We start from the raw sequence: 21,035 nt of genomic DNA, 5'->3' as shown, positions 1-21,035 counted from the left end.
GGCTTTGGTGTGTTCTGATACCCTCTGGGGGCTCCTGGGTCCCTTTTTGGGGGGGGTTGAGGAGGTCTTGGATCCATTTCTGGGGGTTTGGCAGGGGTCCTGGGTACCTTTTTTGGGGGGATTGGGGGGTTGAGGGTCCCACTGGGGTTTGGGGAGGGTCCCAGGTACCTTTTCAGGGAGGGGTTGTGGGTCCTCTGTCCCTTTTGGAGGTTTGGGCAGGGTCTTGGGTCCCATCTGGGAGTGTTTTGGTGGGGTCCTGGGTCCCTTGTGGAGGGCTTTGTGTAAATTTTGAGGGGGTTGGGGTGGTCCTGGATCCCTTTTGGGTGTCGTGGGTCCCTTTTGGGCTTTTGAGGGGGGCCTGGTTCCTGTTGGAAGGGGTTTGGTGGGGGATCCTGAGTCCCTTTTGGAGGTGTTTTAGTGGGTCCTGGGTCTGTTTTGAGGGGGGTGGGGGATCCTGTGCCCCATTTGGGGGTTTGAGGGAGTCCTTGATCCCTTTTGGGGGTGAGAGTTGAGGGGTCTTGGGTCCTTTTTGAGGGGTATGGGCAGGACCTGGGTCTCTTTTGTGGGGTTTGGGGGAGTCTTGGATCTGTTTTGGGGGCTTGCAGGAGTCCTGGGTCCCATTTTGAGGGGGTCCTGTGTTCTTTCTTGAGGCGTTTGAGGGAGTCCCAGCTTGGGTTTTGGAGCATCCTGGGTCCCTTTAGGGCAGATTGGGGGAGTCCTGGATCCCTTTAGGGGGATTTGGGGGGTCCTGGGTCCCATTTGGGGAGATTTGGTGGGTCCTGGGTCCCATGTTGGGGGTTGAGGGGGCACTGGATCCCTTTTGGAGAGTGGTGGGCCCCAGCAAACTTCATGAGGTTCAACAAGGCCAAGTGCGAAGTCCTACACCTGGGCCGGGGCAACCTGCGGTTTCAATAGAGGATGGGGAACGATGTGATTGAATCATAGAATCATAGAATCATTAGGTTTGAAAAGATGTTAGAGAACTCAGCTCCAAACATACCTCTCTACTAACTAAATCGTGTCCCCAAGCATCTCATCTACCTGCCTTTTAAAGACCTCCATGGATAATGACTCCACCATGTCCCTGGCCAGACTCTGCCAATGCCTGAGAACCCTTCCTATGAAGGATTTTTTCCTAATGTCCAATCTAAACTACCCTTGATGCAGCTTAAGGCCATTCCCTCTTGTCCTATCACCTCTCACTTGAGAGAAGAGACCAGCACCCACCTCTTTATGACTTCTCTTCAGGCAGTTGTAGACAGTGATGGGGTCTCCCCTCAGCCTCCTCTTCTCCAGGCTAAACAACCACAGGTCTCTCAGACACTCCTCATAAGATTTCTTCTCCAGTCCCTTCCCCCGTTTCCTCACTCTCCTCTTGATGCTCTCCCAGACCTCAATGTTTTTCTTGTAGTGAAGGGCCCCAAACCAAAGACAATATTTGTCATGAATCATTGCTGGGTACAGGGGGAGAATCACTTCCCGAGTCTTTCTGGCCACACTATTTCTGATACAACCCAAGATGCTGTTGGCTTTCTTGGCCACCTGAGCACACTGTTGACTCATGTTCTGTCGGCTGCCGACCAACACCCCCAAGTCTTTCTCTGCCAGGCAGTTTTCAAGACGTTCTTCCTGAAGCCTGGAGCGCTGCACGGGGTTTCTGTGTCCCAAGGACTTTACACGTGGCCTTTTTAAACCTCATCCCATTGGCCTCAACCCATCGATCCAGCCTGTCCAGATCCCTCTGCAGAGCCTCCCTACCCTCCAACAGATCAACACTTCCTACCAGTTTAGTGTCATCTGTAAACTCGCTGAGGGTGCATTTGATCCCCTCATCCAAGTTGTTAATAAAGATATTGAACAGAACTAGGCCCAGCACTAAGCCCTTGGGACACCATTTGTGACCTGCCTCCAGTTGGATTAAACTCCATTTCCTACCAGATTTTGGGCTCGGCCATCGAGGCAGTTTTTCACGCAGCAGAGGGTGCACCTGTCCAAGACAATGGTAGCCTGGTTCTCAAGGAGAACACTGAGAGAGACAGTGTCAAAGGCTTTACTGAAGTCCAGGAAATCATATCCACAACCTTTCCCTCATCCATCAAGTGGATCACCTTGCCTTAGAAGGTGATCAGGCTGGTTTGGCAGGACTTGCCTTCAATAAACCCATGCTGACTGATCCAGATCACCTGGTTTTCCTCCGTGTGCCGTGAGATGGCACTCAAGATGACCTGCTCCATGACCTTCCCTGGCACTGAGGTCAGACTGACAGGCCTGGAATTTCCTGGATTCTCTCTCTAGTCCTTCTTGTAAATGAGTGTAACATTTGTCACCCTCCAGTCCAATGGAACTTCTCTAGTCAGTCAGGACTGCTGGTAGATGATGGAAAGAGGCTTGATCTCCACCAGCTCCAACAATACCCTCTGGCGAATCCCATCCAGCCCCATAGACTTTTGAATATCTAATTCACCCTTCTATGATCTGGCCCTTCAGTGACCTAAGAATTGGCCCTTCTATGACATCGACCTTATATGAATTAATAATACGCTCTTCTATGACCCAGCCTTCTATGACTTAACAGTTCTTCCTTTTATGACTCAGCCCTTCAATGACCTAACAGTTTGTTGTCCTGTGACCCTGCCCGTCTATGACTTGCCAATTCGCTGTTCTGTGACTCATCCGTTCCATTACTTAAGAATTGGCTTTTTGTATTACCCAGAACTCTAAGACTTAGTAATTCGCCTTTCTATGACCTGGAATTTCCATGACTTAAGAATTCACCCTTCTATGACATGGACCTTATATGAATTAACAAGACACTCTTCTATGAGCCAACCCTTCTACGACTTAACAATTTGCTCTTCTGTGACCAGGCCAGTCTAAGAGCTAACAGTTGCCCCTTCTGTCACCCTGATCTTCCACGACTTAATAATTTGCCTTTCTATGACCTGGCCATTGTGTGACTTAAAAATTCACTCTTCTATACCTGGCCCTTCAATGAATTAACAACTCCCCCTTTATTACCCTACCATCCTATGACTTGAGATATCACTCATCTTTGGCCCAGCCCTTCTATGACTTAACAATTCACCCTTCTACAATCCACCCCTTCGATGACTCCAGAATCCCCCCTTCTATGACCCAGACCTTCTATGACTTTACAATTAAAACTTTTATGCCCTGACACTTCTAGAACTTAATAATTCGCCCTTTTGTGTCCCAGATGCTCTATGGCTTAACCATTTCCCTTCTCTGACTTTATAACTGCCGTTTTATGATTTAAATTTTCACCCCTCTTTAACACGGTGCTTATATGACTAAAGAATTTATCCTTCTATTACCCACACCTTCTACGACTTAACAGTTCACCCTTTTATGACCCTGCCCTTCTATGAGCTAATAACCTGCTGTTCTGTGACCCTGCCCTTCTGTGACTTATCAACTGGCGTTTCTAAGACCCAGACTTCTATGACCTAGTAGTTTTTTCTTCTATGCCCCAGACCTTCTATGACTTAATAATTGGCCTTTCTATTACCCAGACCTTATCTCATTTAACAATTCACCTTTCTATGACCTGGTGCTTCTGTGACTCAACAATCGGGCCTTCAATGATGCAGATATTCTATGACAACAATTCTTCCTTTTATGACCTCTTCTATGGCCTCACAATTTGCTGTTCTCTGACCCTGCCCATCTATGACTTAGGAATTTGCTCTTATGTGACATGGCCCTCCTACGACCCAGCCCTTCTATGATGGTTTGCAGTGAAAGTGCTGCCAGGGGAAGGGACTAAGAAGCAGCCGCATTCAGCCATACTGAGCATAGTCGACTCACAGGCGACTCTCATAGACCGATAGTTGTCTCCATGCAGCTGGGTAAGTGCCCTCTCTAAGTTTCTGTGATGGGGCTTATGTGCCTGATTCCTGTGTGAACTCTCTCTGTGGATGCTGGCATTTACTTAGCAGCCTTGTCTGACCTCAGAGCTGGCCCTGCTTGGATCTGGGCATTGGGCTAGAGATCACCTCAGCTCCCTTCCTCCTGAACTGTCCTTTGAACACCTGAGTACCTGAAGCGGGTCACAAAGAAAGATGGCAAGGGACTTTTTCCAAGGGCATGGAACAACAGGATGACAGGGGGTGGCTTTATGGTTTAGGGAAGAGTTAGATTAGACAATAGGAAGAATTGTTCACAAAGAAGGTGGTGAGGCAGTGGCCCAGGTTGCCCAGAGAAGCCGTGGCTGCCCCCTCCCTGGAGTTATTAAAATCCAGTTGGATGGAGCCTTGGGCAGCCTGGTCCAGTGGGAGGTATCCCTGCCCATGGGCAAGGAGGTGGAACTGGATGGGCTTTAAGGTCCCTTCCAACCCAGACCATTCTCTTATGCTGAAAAGTCTTGAAATATAATCTTTAAACTAAACCATATTTTTCTTAGGTGGACTTTGACATCTTCCTCTTAAACCACAATGGGAAATGACTCCAAGGAGCTGTGCAAGGCCTGAAGACCTGAAGAAAACAATAGGAAGAGAAAGAGCTTGTTAAGGCTTTCTGTATTTTAATGAGACCCACAGTGGAATTGCTGATGAGTCCTTGAACCTCGCTCACTGAGAGGAGACTGAAGAAACCTCTCACGAAGACAAAAGTAGAACTCAGAGTAACTTGAAGTATTAATTGGTCTCAGTGAGGATCATCCCTGACAAAGCCTCCCCAGGGACTCGTTAGGGCAGATAATTGAAGGCCATGATTGTAGGTAGGGAAAGGTGCTGTGCAGGCACCTGCGATGCTGAGAAAAGCCTGGGTGTTCTTGATGACGCAGAAAGGCCAAGCCCTGTCCCCCGGACCCTGGGCAGGAAGGTCTGGCTTTGGTTACAATGACACTGGTGTCATGAACATTGTCATATGGTCAAGTCAATTTGGGAGCAGTTATTCCACGTAATTAAAAAAAACCCCACGCCTGTAGAGTTACATGAGATGCCAAGTCTCTCGCACAGCTCCATGGAATTATAGAAGGCTTGGGTCAAAAAAATGGTAGGGTCTTAGAACTGTGACAGAAAACTTGAGTGTTAGAAGAGTCAGGTGATAGAAGGGTTTAGTTATAGAGGAGTAACAGAGGAGTGCAGTCATAGAAGGGTTATAGAAGTGTTGGGTGATAGAATTCTCAGAGCAGAATTGGGTCATAGATGAGTAAGTTCATAAAAGGGTCACAGATAATTCAGGCCATGGAAGAGTCAAGTCATAGAACTGTGGGTTTATTTGAATTTTAGAAGGGTTTAGACATAGAAGGGTCAGAAAAGGGTTGGTTCAGAGAAGGTTTGTGTCACAAAAGTGTCATAGAACAGTCAGGTCATGGAAGAATCTGGTCACAGAAGGTTCATGGAAGAGTCAGGTCATGGAAAGAAGCATCATAGAGCAGTCAGACAACAGCCAGGGCATAGAATGCAGTGTTGTGTCATAGAAGGCTCGAGTCATGGAAGGGCCTGGTCATATAAGAACTGAGTCACAGAAGAGATGTGTTATAGACAAGCCAGGTCATAAAGGAATAATAGAAGATTTCAGTCATAAAAGTTTCATAGAAGGCTGGGTGACAGAATTCTCAGGCTACAGAATTTTCTGATAATAGAGGTGTTGAGTCATAAAAACATGAGGGTTTATTTGGGCGATAGAAGTGTCAGGTCATAGAAGGGACATTGAAGAGTCAGGTCACAGAAGTGTCAGGTCATAAAATGGTTAGGTCATAGGCTATTCAGGCCATAGAGGAGTCGGATCATAGAAAGTCATAGAAGGATCATAGAAGAATTGGGTCATAGAAGTCTCGGGTTTTAGATCAGCCAGGTCATAGAATAGTGGAGTGGTAGAAGAGATGGTTTATAGAAGAGATGGATCATAGAAGGCTCATTGAAGAGTAGGGTTGCAGGAAGAGTGTGCCATTGAAATGTCAGGGCATAGAAACAGTAGGTCATAGAAGGGTCATAGAATTGCTGGGTCATAGAAGAGTCAAGCACTTAAAAGAGGCAGCTGATGGCTCATATGTGAATCAGATGATACAGGAAGGACATCATAGAAGGGCCAGTTAACAGTGGGGTTGGTTCATAGAACGGGTGCATGATAAAAGGGTCACACTTTGGAAGAGTCGGGTTGTAAGTGCGTCAGGGCATAGATAATTTGTGTCACAGAAGAGTCATAGAAGACTTGGGTCATGGGAAGTCACATCATAGAAAAGTGAGAGAATAGTCAAGTCATAGAAGGTCATGGACAGCTTGAGTCATGGAAGGGTCTGATCATATAAGAGATGGGTCAAAGAAGAGTCGGGTTCTAGATGATCCATATCATAGAGGAATAACAGAAGAATTCCATCATAAAACATTCATAGAGCTGTCAGGTCATAGGACTCTAAGGCCATGAAAGTTTTGGGTCAGTCATAGAAGGGCCATAATATATTTGGGTCATGGAAGAGTCAAGTAATAGAAGCATGAGAATTTAGCTAGGAAAAGGAAGGATCCGGTCATTGAAATGTCATAAAGGATTCAAGTCATAGAAGTGTTGAGTCATAGAAGAGTTGGCTCATAAATTCTTCACATCGTAGAGGAGTTGAGTCAAAGAAGAGTCGAGTCATAGAAGAGTCATAGAGGAGTTAGGTTATAGAAAGCCATAGAGTCAGAGAAGAGTTTCACCATAGAATGCCTGGGTCATAGAAGACACGTGTTATAGAAGTGCTGGTTTATAGAAGGCTCCTAGAGGAGATGGGTCGCAGAAAGGTAGGGTCATAGAAGTGATGGGTCACAGAAGTGCAAGGTCTTGAAAGGGACACAGGAGAGTCGGGACATAGAGGACTTGAGTCATAAAAGAGTCATAGAAGGGTCATATAAGCATCAGCTCAAAGAAGAGTCATTAGCAGAGTGAGGTCATTAGTGGCTCAGGTCACAGAAAGGCTGGTTCATAGAAGACACGGTTTGTATAAGTGTCTGGTCATAGATGAGTCAGGTCAGACAAGCATCAGGTTATACAAGTGTGGGATCATAAAAGGGCTGCACCATAGAAGGATAGTGAGACACAATCTACCCAAGGGCAATGCAGATCTCTTCTCTTTCAGACATCCAGAAATGGAATCTGAGGGGAGAAGGTCTGGAGCTCAGCCTTTAGATCCTCTGTTAATCCACTGACCATTTCTGAAAAGAACATAAAATATTGTTTCTTGTTGAACTATTCCTGAAGCAGCAAATATTCATCATGGGGCCACTGAAAGGCATTTCAAGTTCAGACTGATTCACAGTCTGGACCCTCTCTGAGCTTGGAGGATGCTGTCTGTGAAGACCATCTGTCTTGAGCTCCATGACCATGTCCCAGCTCTGTCTCCAAGAGCAATGGCTCCAGCTCCTCCTGCTGAGGGCATTGCTGCCCATTGGGGCTGAAGCCCTGCAGGTGTGGCACAAGGCAAGCTCGTCCATTTTCATCAGGAAACCAAGCATCCAAGACCCCGTGTGTGAAAAGGTTTTATATAAAGCAGAGACACGGCTGGGGCAGAAAAGAGCTGAGTATCTTTCCAGCCCCAGGTCTAAAGACTAGGAAAGAAAAGCCTAAATTCTCTCTATGGAAGGGCATGGAGAAATGAAAACATTCCCCATAACCTTCCTGGGGTCCTGTTCAAAGATGGGGCAAAAAAAGGGATTCTCATGCCCAGGAGCAATGACAATGCAGGACAGAAGTGTCTCTTCCCAGATGAGGGAGGGAACATCAGGGATGGTTTCAACCTATTTCTCAGCAAGTTCCCCTGGAGCCCCAGGGACACCTTGAGGGAGCCCAGAGGGAGCAGAGAAAGTGCTGCCTCGGGCTGCTCCTCTGCTGCTGAGCTGGGCTAGGCTCCTGGGACAGTGGGAGCTGATGACGAGAGGGCAGTTCTGAAAAGAGCCAGATCTGGCCAGGAGTAGCTCCTCTGCAAAGCTCAGCAGGGCAGAGGGCACTGCCTGCAGGCAGCGAGGGGAGAGGAGGGAGCAGAGAGAGGGGAAAGGCAGGGTGGGGTGGGAATGGAGAGGAGGCTTCATTTGGAGAAAATCTTCACAGCCCTTCTCCAGGTGAGTCTCTGGGTGCAGGACAGGGCAGGTGTGGTTCCTGGAGGGATTTCTAAAAGCTGACACAGTCACAGCCTGGGGGATCTGTCAGGAGGGCTCTTGCAGTTTCTCCAGTGGAGAGAAAACTAGGGTCAGTACTTAGCCTACCTGAAGATCTCTTTCAAGGCGAAGATCAGGGCAGAGATTATATTAAAAATAAGGAGCTCTCTTAGTCTGTCTTTTCAGTTTCCTCCTCTTGGGGAATTTGAGGAAAGAAATGGAATAAGGGTCTACCCTGCTGGAACAAATCATTGAGATTCCTGAGCATTATCCTTGAGTGGTCAATATATCTGATAGGAGCCTCCTAAAGTGTCTCCAGCTGCTGCTCTGCCCATGGAAAGCACCAGCATCACCTCTGTTTGACCCATCAGGCTTACTCTGTCCTGTCCTTTTCTGCTTATAAATAAGAACCTGATCCCAGCTTTTCCGGGCAAACAGGCAGATTGTGTACAGCCAGTGGCATGAAGAGAGGGTCAGATGGGGCGCGGTACAGGGAAACGCTTCACAGGAGGAAAATCTCCAGGCTGAAAGTATAAGATCAAAGACTGAGAGGGAATTAAAAAGGAGATGTTGTGGGAGGGAAAATGCAGGAAACTCTGTGTGACCCCCTGCAGTGCAGCCCCTTCCTCTGAGCAAGCCCCCTTGCCTCCTCTCCCACCCAGCAAAACCTCTGCCCTCAGGACTCTGGGCTCCAAGGCTGAGACCCCTCCTCTGCAGCCACAGCTCCAGTGCCCTCTCCAGAGCCCAGGGGCTGAGAGCAACTGCCTGGCAAGGTTGGTGTCTGGGAGGTGGTGAGCACAGCTGGGGAAGGGGAACACTGTCTGTGTGCCCAGCTGTCTCTGCCCTGGTCTCTCACAGCCAGACCCTCATTCTGTTTCTCCATGTTTCTCCTCTTGTCTCTGTCCTTGCTGTTGTTCTTTTGTCCTTGCTGCCAGGCTCTCTGGGCATGGGAGTTGCAGCTGCCAGGTCACGCACTAATTTTTTGATTCCTCCCATGCAGGTGTGTCCATGGGAATTCAGAGTCCAAGCTTTCATCTCATTTGTTGAGTGTGGGCAGTGCAGTCTGTGTCATTCCCTAGCAAATAAGCTGACTCTCCCTTACTGTGATATTTCATCATTAGGAGACAATGTTTTCTCCTTGAGGTTTCCTCCCAGTCTGTGAGCTTCCCTTTTCTGCCACATTTTGTGTTACCTGAAAGCCCCTTGGAAAAGTGCAGAGATGCTACAAGAGAGAAAATGGCGTTTGTTCTTGAAATGAGCTGTTGTGTCGTGCGCTGAAAGTGGGGGATGACACCTTAGGAAAGGGTGAAACATTGAATATTCAGCAGTGAGGTTTTCCTCTCTCAGCAGTGCCTGGTGGCTTTTTAGGTTAACATGAAATTTTCAAGCCCAGGGGAGCTGGGAAGAAGAGTGAGGGACAGAGAAGCTCTCTTTCCTCTGCACAGAGTAACAGGCAATGTTCTCACCTCACAGGACTTCCTCTATTGTCCCTGAGTGCAGCATTAATGCTGAGAGTTTCTGACATCCAAGAAGACTGCCCAGAGTGGCAGAAAGATCTGCAAAACCCACAAGACTGTCACCCTGCCTTCATCCCTGTCAGTTCCCTTTCCCTGTCAGTGCAGATGTTGACACGCCCTTCTGCACCAGGAGCAGTTCCCCAGGAAAAATCTGAACCCCAGCAGTGTCCACTGTCCCCTCTGTCCCCATGACCCTCTGCTGAAGAGCAGGGCTGACTCCTCGAAGCTGGAGGGATGAGGCCCTGTTCCTCCCAGCACATTCAGCCAGCACCAAGTAGGGCTCCAGGTATGGAGCTGAAATAAGGGCTGTGAGAAAAGGGACAGGCTGTGTGCAGCAGGGTAGGGGGAATGGGAAATTGCTCTGATTTTGCTTTGAGCCAGGTGGCTCCTTTGTTGCTCCTTTCTCTCAGAGAAGTCTCCCCTAAATTGTCACTGTTCTTACCCTTGTGACAGAGTCCCACACCCACAGGCAGCAGATGCCCAACAGCAGCTCCATCACCCAGTTCCTCCTCCTGGCATTCGCAGACACACAGGAGCTGCAGCTCATGCACTTCTGGTTCTTCCTGGGCATCTACCTGGCTGCCCTCCTAGGCAACGGCCTCATCATGACCACCATCGCCTGTGACCACCATCTCCACACCCCCATGTACTTCTTCCTCCTCAACCTCTCCCTCCACGACCTGGGATCCATCTCTACCACTGTCCCCAAATCCATGGCCAATTCCCTCTGGAACACCAAGGCCATTTCTTATGCAGGATGTGCTACCCAGGTCTTCTTTGTGGTTTTCTTGTTTGGTGCAGAATATTGTCTTCTCACAGTCATGTCCTACGACCGCTACGTTGCCATCTGCAAACCCCTGCACTACGGGACCCTCCTGAGCAGCAGAGCTTGTGTCCACATGGCAGCAGCTGCCTGGGGTGCTGGGTTTCTCAATGCCCTGCTGCACACAGCCAACACATTTTCCCTGCCCCTCTGCCAGGGCAATGCTGTGGACCAGTTCTTCTGTGAAATCCCACAGATCCTCAAGCTCTCCTGCTCACACTCCTACCTCAGGGAGCTTGGGCTTCTTGTGTTCAGTTCCTGTTTATTTATTGGCAGTTTTGTTTTCATTGTGGTGTCCTATGTGCAGATCTTCAGGGCTGTGTTGAGGATCTCCTCTGAGCAGGGAAGGCACAAAACCTTTTCCACGTGCCTCCCTCACCTGGCCGTGGTCTCCCTGTTTATCAGTACTGGCTTTTTTGCATACCTGAAGCCTCAGTCTTCCTCCTCCCCTTCCTTGGATCTGGTGCTGGCAGCTCTATACTCAGTGGTTCCTCCAGCACTGAACCCTTTCATCTACAGCTTGAGGAACCAGCAGCTCAAGGATTCAGTCTGGAAACTTATGTCTGCCTCTTTTTAATCAGCAACAAACTGTCCACCTTGATCTCTGTTTCCCTTGCAATGTAATGCACTGCAGAACCAGTCTTTCTTTGGTAGCTTATTTAGATTCATTTGGGATTTATTTTTCTTGGTTTTAGTAAAGTTGTCCACAGAGAAATGTCATTGTTCCTCACACTGCTGTGTCAGTCTCTTCTTGTCTTGTGTGACTCAGAGACAGTGCAATCAGCGACCAGTGCTCTGTTCGTGTTTAAAGAAAAGAAAGGCCCCTACAGTCACTCGTTTGTCCATAATCCTTCCTCCAGGACTTTATGTGGAGCTGCTAGGTCACCTCCAGAAGTGGTGGGGAAAAGAAACCCAGCACAATGGTACTGCCAGGGAGAACCAGCACTGGGTCTGTCTAGAGCTGCTCTCTTGGCACCTCCATGATCTTCTGAGCCCTTGTGCTGCTGGAAGGTCTGAGTGCTCTGAGCTTGGTCACTCTTCTGCATTGTGGCTGTGCTGTGATCATAGGCAGGGACAGGCAATGGGCACCTCCGGGACAGGGATGATGTCCATGGGGTTGCTGTTGGGGCCTCTGGGAAAGAGAGATCCTCATGGTCACCTCACCTTGAGAACAACATCCCCCGGAAACTGCCTGAGTGCAGCTCTGTGATGTGCTTCCTTGGACCAAGGTCTCCATGTCCATTCCTCATGGTGTGGAGCACCTCAGGTGCATGCAGAGCATGCTGACCAACCCCAGCTCTGGGAGTGGCAGCAGGAGAACAGAGACACTGTGACTGCTGCTGTGCAGCCGCTGTGTGAGTATGGGGAGGGTCTGTCTCTGAGCCCCCTGTGTGTGAGATGGGGGCACAAGGTGTCCCAGTTCAGCCCCTCGATCTGGCAGCAAACAATAGGAAGTGGTTCCTTCTCCACCTTTAATCAGGAAAGGAAAAGAAGTCTTGACAGATGAACTTAAAAGTTGGATTTAAGAAACACAATAAAACCTCACACTATTCCTATCACTGAAACTTACATTAATGCTCATGCTTGTGCCAGGGCTTGTTTTAGTACTAGTGGTAGCTGTAGAATCATAGAATCACAACATAGAATCATGGATTGGTTTGGGTTGGAAGAGACCCTATAGATCAGCCAGTTCCAACCCCCTTTCCATAAGCAGGGACACTTTCCACTGGACCAGAGTGCTTAGAGCCTCATCCAACATGGACTTGAACACCTAAGCACTAGTAATAAAACTAATACTAGTTTATATACAATGATATCAAGGCATTTGGCCCAATTATAGATTGTGCACCACCAGCAATTGTCCCCTCGGCACCCTGGGGAAGCTGCCCCACCAAAATCATCCCAGATGAATCCCACACAAAGGCTATTTCCCTATCTGGCTGTACCTCCCAACCCTTTGCAGGGACTTTTACTGTATGGATATCTCTGTTGTTCTTTGCTCAGTAGACAACCGACCCCACCACAATTATTTATAAGAAGGGAAGACATTTCCTAATGACATTTCTTGCACACCAGTCCCTCAGCTCTTGCCACTGCTGGTCTCTCAGACAAGCTCTTTCTCACACAGCTCCAAACAAATCAGGGGCTCATGGCCTTTTCTCATCAAACACTGAGAAAGTTCGTGGATTGGGATCCACCATCTGCCCCAGGTCCTTGCTCTGTGTTTTACCCTGAAAGGTTTCTCAGACCCCATCTCTCCCAGCCGCTCCTTGCCCATGATGTGCTCTAGGACCAATCATCCTTCTGTCCTCAGCAGGACTCGCTCCAGGCTGGGCAGGGTCTTCCTTGTGCTGGGAGCCCCGTACTGGACACGGCAGCCCTGATGAGTCCTGTGGTGGGTTAACCTTAGCCAGCAGCTGGACACCTCCAGCTGCTCCCTTCCTGCCCAGAACCAATGGGACAGACGGAGAGAATGAACCAGAAAAGCTCATAGGTCAAGAGAAAGCAAAGGAGGTTCAGTGACCAGTGACTGTCACTGGCAAAGACGTGTGGACTTGCCCAAGGTCGTTTTAATTTATTGCCAGTTAAGAAAGGTTTGGATTGGGAGCAACAAGGATAAAATATTAAAGCTCATTCCCCTCCCACTTTCTCCCAGACTGAAAGAGCTCCATGGATTCCAATTCCTCTGTCTACTCAAGTCCTAGGAGGAGAAGGAGGATGGTGATGAGGGGGTTAACAGTAAGAAAAGAACATCTCTGTAGCTCCTTCCTCCTCACAGTTTTCCCCTGATCCAGCCTGGCTCCTCTCCATGGGATCCCACCATATTTGTGGTCAGGGGTCTGTGTGGTTCATTTCTTTCTCTCTACCCATGGGGCAGTGTCATGGCCCTGACCAGCGTCTCCTGGGCCTCCACCCACCCCTCTGTCCATGGGCCAGAAGACAATGAACACAGGACTGAATTTTAACACCAGGTTAATCTGAGCTGTAGGTGTGCAGACACAGACACAGCCTGGCCTGACCATGGACTTTGTTGAGTCAGACTTGCAGAGTCACTGCCCAGCTTGGCTCTTTATGAGGTGAACAATGGAACGATATCATAGCCATCAGAATTCCAGACCCGAGGAGATTCACAGAGGCCTAGGACCGTTCTTCTTCCTTTCTTTCCATCAGGTGATCAGGTTTTAGAGGCGAGGCGGAAAAGCAGGTGTGGTTTCAGGGTGCAGATGATGGAAAGGGGAGAGCAGAGCCATGTCATGACATGATATGAAGTCAATGTTTTTTTTAAAATTGTTCTCTTCCTTTCATGGAACTCTTAACCTGGATCCTCTGAGATTCCTCTACCTGTTTGAGCAACTAAAGAGACAGTATCCATGTCCTTGAGTTGAAATTCTGCTTCCAGCCTAAAGCACCTCGTGGGCTGAAGATGGGCCAGGAGACTGGCAGAAGGATCCCACTCCTCTGCGCAAGAATGTGGATGTTCTCAGGTGTCACAGGAGCCGTGGCCGACCAATAGCTGTGTCCATGGAGCCGATGACACGACAAAATCCTTCTTATCGTGGCCTTGGTGCCTTGTTGATGTCTAAACTCTCTCTGTGGATGCTGACATGGACTGAGCAGCCTAGTCTGACCTCAGAGCTGGCCCTGCTTTGAGCTGGCATTAGAACAGAGGCTACTTGAGCTCTTTTGTTCCTTAAGTTTTTCCATGAGCATAAGATGTAGAGACCCATATGGCAGGTTGCCCCGAGCCTCCCCAGCAGGCCAAAGTGTGCCCTCAACCCTCATGCTGGGGGCCCCTAACTCCATCCTGCCAGACCTCCTCCAGGGCCTCTCCAGTTTCTCCACTTTCTTTTCAAACTGTGAGACTCACTGGGTCCTGTGGCATCGTCCTGGTGCCAGAAGAGTGAGGGCAGCGATTGTCTCCTTTGCACAGCGTCAAGAGTTGTTCGCTTTGCTCCCTCCCAGTGAGTATCAGGGGGTAAGCAAGAAGCTGTCAGGGGGAAACAGCCAGGAGAGCTGACCCCGGCTGACCAGAGGGAGATCCCGTAACATAGATGCCACGCTCCATGATAACGAGTATGCCAGGACAAGAAAGAAGTGGAGATTTTTATTTTTCACGGTGATCGTTGGTGATAGAGTGGTGGGGTGTGGCAAGTGATGACATTTGCATTGGTTTGGGGTTTGGAGGTTTGGATTATGTGGTTATTTTCTTTGTTCTTTCACCCATTAAAGTATATTCGGCTCGGCCCACAAGTCAAAAAACATTTCCGTGGAGCATCATGGGCAGAGACCTAGCTAGCCAAGGGATGCCCTGAGCAGAAGGACCCAGGCACCAGGACGCTAGGTTGTCCTCACTCACAAGAGACCTCCACCAAGGCCATGCCCTTTCAAAAGAGATTTTTTAAAAGAAAACTTACTCTTCTTCTGAAAATTCCTCAGCCTGGAGAAGAGAAAGCATCAGGGATAACTTCTAGTGGCCTTCCAGTACCTGAAGGGTGTCACCAAGAAAGAAAAGTTTAGAAATATAAACTTTAAAATAAAACATTTTTTTCTAGGTCCACTTTAAAATCTTCCTCTTTAACCACACTGGGAAATGACTCCAAGGAGCTGTGTAAGGCTTGAAGACCTGAAGAAATCTCCAGGCAGAGAAAGCGCTTGTTAAGTCTTCCTGTGTTTTAATGAGACCTCAGCTTCTGAGAGGAGATGGAGCAAAGCTCTCAAGAAGTCAAAAGCAGAACTCAGAGTATGGAGAAGTATTAATTGGTTTCAGTGAGTATTGTTAGAGACAAAGTGTCCCCAGGGACTCGTTAGAGCTGATAATTGGAAGCCATGATTGCAGAAGGGCAAGGGCGCTGTGCAGGGAGCTGTGATGCTGAGAAAAGCCTGGGTTTGATTGATGAATCAGAAATGCCAAGCCCTGACCCCCAGGCTCTGGGCAGCAGATCTGTCTTTGGCTACAATGACACTGGTGTCATGAACGTTCTCACATTTCTGAATAAAACTGGGAGCACATATTCCATATAATTCCAAACCAAGGCCTGAGATTCCAAGGATCTCAGACAGCTCCATGGAGTTGTGGAAGAGTTGGGTCAAAAAGGGTAGTATCATAAAATGGTTTGTTCATAGAATTGTAACAGAAAACTGTTTGAGAAGAGTCAGGTGATAGAAGAGTTGGATCATAGAGGAGTGATAGAGGAGTTCAGCCACAGAAGCTTTACAGAAGAGTTGAGTCATTGAAGTCTCCTATCAGAACTGGGTCATAGATGATTAAGGTCATAAAAGGTTTATAGAATATTTGCACCGTGGAAGAGTAGAGTCATTGAAGTGTGAGTGTATTTGGGGTTTAGGAGGGTTTGATTACAGAAAGGTCACAAAAGGGTTGGTTCAGAGAACGGTTGGGTCATAGAAGAGTCGTAGAACCGTTAGATAATAAAATAATCATGTCACAGAAGGTTCATAGAAGTGTCAGGTCACGGAAAAGTCATAGAGTCAGGGCATAGAAAGTCCCATCATAGAACAGTCAGACAACAGTCAGGTCATGGAATGAAGTGTTGTGTCATAGAAGGCTTGAGTCATGGAAGGGCCTGATTATATGAGACAATTCACAGAAGGGTTGACTTATAGATGTGTCAGGCCTTAGAGGAATAATAGAAGAGTTCAGTCATAGAAGGTTCGTAGAAATCTCAGGTCACAGAATTTTCCCTTAATAGAAGAGTTGAGTCAAAGAAACATGAGAGTTTATTTGGATAATAGAAGAGCTTGGTCACAGAAGGGTCATCAAGGAGTCAGGTCATAGAAGTGTCAGGTCATAAAATGGTTGGGTCTTAGATTATCCTGGTCATAGAGGAGTCAGGTCATCGAAAACCATAAATGGATCATAGAAGAATTCGGTCATAGAAGGCCTGAGTTATAGAAAGCTTAGAGTCTAGATGAGTTGGATCATAGAAGAATCGTGGAAGAGCGGGGTGGTAGGAGAGTTGGTTCATAGAAGAGATGGTTCATAGAAGGCTCATAAGAAGAGTAGGGTTGTAGAAGGTGTGTATCAGTGAAGTATCGGGTCATAGAAGCACTAGGTCACAGAAGGGTCATGGAATTTTAGGTCACAGAAGTAATAAAAAAGCAGCTTGTGGCTCATGTAAGAGTCAGGTCATACAGGAGTCAGATCACAGAAGGGTCAGTTAATTGTAGGTTTGGTTCATAGAGCAGTTGGGTGATAGAGGTGTTGGGTTTTAGAAGAGTCGGGTCATAGAAGCGTCAGGGCATAGATGATTTGTGTCGCAAAAGACGCATAGAAGACTTGGGTCATAGCAAGTCAAATCACACAAGAGTCAGAGAAGGTCACAGAAGTGTCAGGTCATATAAGGGATGGGTCAAAGAAGAGTCAGGATATAGATGAGACGGATCATAGAGGAGTAATAGAATAATTCAGTCATAAAAGGTTCATTGAGGCGTTGTGTCACAGAAGTCTTAGGCCATAAAAGATTTGGGTAATAGACGAGTCATGAAATATTTGGGCCATGGAAGAGCTGAGTCATAGAAGTTTGAGGGTTTAGTCAGGAAAAGGAAGGATTGGGTCATAGAGAGGTCTTAGTAGAATCAGGTCATGAAAATGTTGGCTCATAAAAGAGTTGGGTCAAAAATAATTCAGGTCATAGAGGAGTTTAGTAATAGACGGATGATGAGACACTATCTGCCCAAGGGAAATCCAGTCCCCTTCTCTTTCAGATATCCAGAAATACAATTTGACTGGAAATTGTCTGGTCAACTACCTTTGGCTCTCCTGTTCATTCATTGGCCATTTGTAAAAACGAACGCAATGTGGGAGTGGTGCCAGCGGTCAGGGAGTATCCTCACCCCCCATGACCTTTAGAAAATGATGGAGAGTGGCCTCACTGTGACACTGTCCTGCTCACTCAGTTCCCTGCGATGCTCCCTCTCCTGTCCGATAGACAGGGAATGATTGTGTTTGCTCAGTTGATCCCTGATTTGATTACCAGTCACTCCTGGTTATCGCCTGCAGAGTCCTGCCCTGAGTCACAGAGGCCTGGGAGACCTTGCTGGGGAAGACAGACACAAAGAGGACACAGGGAATCTCAGATCTGTCTACAACTCCTCTTCCTAAATCCAGCAGTGCCTACATAGGGTCTTCATTTCTTCTTTAGCTGTTCCTAAAGCAGCAAACACTCATCATGAGGCCCTTGAATGGCTTTTAAAGTTGAGAGTGAGTTTGCCTGGACCCTTGTGAGCTTGGAATATGCTGTCCTTGAAGTCCATCTCTCTTGTGTTCTGTGACCATGTTTTCCTGTGTCTCCCACAGGAACGGCTCCAGCTGCTCACACCTTTGCCCCTGGCTGAGGGAATTGCTGCCCATGGGGCTGAAGCCCTGCAGCTGTGGCACCAGGCAAGGTCATCCCTGCCATGAGGAAGCATGGGACCAAGTGCCCAAGACTCCATGTGTGCAAAAGCTTTGGTTGGAGCTGAGACACATCAAGGACAGAAGAGAGCTGAGTGTCTTTCCAGTCCCAGGTCTAAATGTGCAGGATGAAATGCCTGAATTCACTCAATGGAACACATCCTCCAGCTTGGAGATTTGAGATTATTCTCTGTCACCTGTGCTCCATCACATCTTACAGGATGGTAATAAAGACAATTGACAGTGCTGGCCCAAGCGCTGGTCACTGGGGGATGCCACAAGTCACTGGCTGCACGAAGGTCTTTGTACCACTGATGGCATTTGGGCTTGGTCCTTCAGACAACTTCCCAGCCAGGGTCACTTCTTCAGCCCAGACTCTGGCTATGAGGACACACAGGAGACCATGTCTAAGGCCTTGCAGAATTCCATGTAAACAACATGCCCTTCTTTCCCTTCTCATTTTGGTTCAGAAACTCATTTCTTTTTATCTGAGGGCCTGGAAAAGGCTGCAGGGCTTTGCCACCCCCTTCCTGGGATTGAGGGTTGCCTGATCTGCCTGTAATCTCCAAATTCTCATTTCTACTTTTCCAGAAGACAGATTTGGCATCTGCCTTATCCAAGGACCCCAGAACTGCTCTGATTGCTCTAGCACCTTTGAGAGCAAAATCCAGAGTCATGGACCTAGGTGATGCAGCAGACAGGAACACTTGCACTGGGCCTGTCTAAGGCAGCTGAGATGGATCTCCCTGGGCTGGTGGGATTCTTCCTGGAGTCACATACAAATCCCAGGGTTCTCTCAGGAGTCCATGTCTGAGCTGGCCTCGTGCACCCCTAACGCACTTAACGATGCTCACTGACAAGGTCTTTCCTTTTCACACAGAGAGGCACTTCAGGAGTCACAGTGTCTCTCTGGCTCCTGGTTGTCACTCACAGAGGATGGGAGGCATCTCAGCCCTGCAGTGTGTCACCCCGATCTGTATTTCTCTGAGATGCCCCAAGCCATGAGGAATGGACACAGAGATCTCAGTTCATGGAAGCAGATCCCAACATTACGTTCAGGTGATTTCCATGGGATTTTACTCTTAATATGAAGTGACCTCAAGGACATATGATTCCTACAGGCCCTCATGGAACCCAAGGAACACTTGATCTGGTCTGGTCTCACCTGGGTCCATCTCACCTCACTCAAGCTGGGGTGAGAGACCAGTGCTGGCAATGATGGTTGTGAGGGGCAACTCCAGGACGATTTCCCTGAGGCAGATTCCCCAGGGTGTCCAATGCACATGGGCACAGACCAGACCCTGCCTGGCTGCTCCTTCAGGTCTCTCACAAGGAGCATGGTTGTAGTAGCCTGTCCCAACCCTGCACAGTCACACTGTTTATCTGGACAGTGGGGCTTCCATCTGGGGGCAAATTCTTGGCAATTCTTTAAAGAGAATCTCTGAGAAAAAGGCCTAAGCCTTAGACAGTGCCCTGAGGAGATCCCTTCTCTTCATGGAAAGGCTGTTGTGTCCCCACATGCCCACTGCCCATCCCTGCCTGCGGGCACAGCACTGCCACGCAGCACAGCTGGGACCAAGCTCAGAGCCCTCAGGCCTCACAGCAAGGCAAGGGGTGAGGAGGAGATTGTAGAAGTGGAGAGAGGACAGCCCTGGGAGATGAAGTGCTGGTGTCTGGCAGTGCTGCCGTACCAGGGCTCTTTTCCTCTCCACCCATGCCCACAGGAACTGTCCCTGCAGCTCCAGAAAAGCCTTGGAGGAACGACATCAGGAAACGAAAGTCTTTGAATATCCCTTTATTTTGTTTAAACACACAGAAAGCACAGCTCCTCATTTACACCACCATTCAGCAAGAAAGGAGAAGACAGTGAATTATAAACAGGATGGCAAGATTTTCCCAGCCGAAAAATCAGGAACACCAATAACAAATGCAGAAGCCAGTCTAAGCCTGCCATGACTTGCATGGTAACTGCTATGCAGAAGGTGATGAGCACTTCATTGCTTCAGAAAACCCCTCAGATATCAGTTTCCCCACTGCATCCTTCAGCTGCTGGTTCCTCAAACTGTAGATGAGGGGGTTCAATGCTGGAGGCACCACCGCATATAGAATTGAAACCACCAGATCCAGGGATGGAAAAGAGACAGAGGGAGGCTTCAGATATGCAATCATGCCAGTGCTGACAAACAGGGAGACCACAGCCAGGTGAGGGAGACACGTGGAGAAGGCTTTGTGTTGTCCCTGCTCTGAGGGGATCCTCAGCACAGCCCTGAAGATCTGCACATAGGACACCACAATGAAAACAAAACAGCCAAATCCTACTAAGACACTGACCATAAGAAGTCCAGCTTCCCTGAGGTAGGAGTGTGAGCAGGAAAGCTTGAGGATCTGTGGGATTTCACAAAAGAACTGTTCCACAGCATTGCCCTGGCAAAGGGGCAGGGAAAATGTATTGGCTGTGTGCAGCAGAGCAGTGAGAAACCCAGCACTCCAGGCAGCTGCTGCCATGTGGACACAAGCTCTGCTGCTCAGGAGGGTCCCGTAGTGCAGGGGTTTGCAGATGGCAATGTAGCGGTCATAGGACATGATGGAGAGAAGGGAATACTCTGCTGAAATGAAAAAGGCGAACAGAAAGACTTGGGCTACACATCCTGTGTGGGAGATGGTTCTGGTATCCCAGAGGGAATTGGCCATGGATTTGGGGAGAGTAGTAGAGATGGAGCCGAGGTCAAGGAGGGAGAGGTTGAGGAGGAAGAAGTACATGGGGGTGTGGAGGTGGTGGTTGCAGGTGATGGTGATGATGATGAGGCCGTTTCCCAGGAGGGCAGCCAGGTAGATGCCCAGGAAGAGCCAGAAGTGTAGGAGCTGCAGTTCCCGTGTGTCTGCGAATGCCAGGAGGAGGAACTGGGTGATCGAGCTGCTGTTGGACATCTGCTGCCTCTGGGCACGGGGCATTGTCACAGGAGGAAAGGACAGTGGGACGTTAGGGGAGATATCTCTGAGCAAAATCAAAGCCATTTATCAGAAATCGCATTCTTCCATACTTTTTCTTTCCCAGGACATCACCATTCAGCTCTGTGCCTGGAGCCCTGCTTTTTGCCAGATGAATGTGCTGGGAGGAACAGGGCCTCTGCCCACTGGCTGCGAGGAGTCAGCTCTGCTCTGCAGCAGGGGGGCATGGGGCGATGTGGGCA

The 21,035-nt window shown here is 48.5% G+C and overlaps 3 protein-coding genes across 3 annotated transcripts in view; 2 read left to right on the top strand and 1 right to left on the bottom strand.

Annotated features, from left to right (window-relative positions):
* Positions 1-21,035, top strand: part of LOC138732498 (antigen WC1.1-like) — a 236,620-nt gene that overhangs the window by 144,957 nt on the left and 70,628 nt on the right. The window lies entirely within an intron of this gene.
* On the top strand, positions 7,680-11,010 carry LOC138732556 (olfactory receptor 14J1-like). Its single transcript, XM_069879174.1, has 2 exons — positions 7,680-7,880; positions 10,066-11,010. The coding sequence occupies exon 2, from the start codon at positions 10,087-10,089 to the stop codon at positions 11,008-11,010; it is 924 nt and encodes a 307-aa protein (XP_069735275.1). The 5' UTR covers positions 7,680-7,880; positions 10,066-10,086.
* Positions 19,816-20,859, bottom strand: LOC138732546 (olfactory receptor 14A16-like). The gene has a single exon (XM_069879164.1). It carries the CDS (start codon positions 20,857-20,859, stop codon positions 19,816-19,818), a length of 1,044 nt encoding a protein of 347 aa, XP_069735265.1.

Source organism: Phaenicophaeus curvirostris, chromosome 33 (assembly GCF_032191515.1).
Source record: "Phaenicophaeus curvirostris isolate KB17595 chromosome 33, BPBGC_Pcur_1.0, whole genome shotgun sequence".
NCBI classification, from domain to species: Eukaryota; Metazoa; Chordata; class Aves; order Cuculiformes; family Cuculidae; genus Phaenicophaeus; species Phaenicophaeus curvirostris.
Note: the sequence above shows the minus strand (reverse complement) of the source record. Positions and strands in the feature narration are given on the sequence as shown.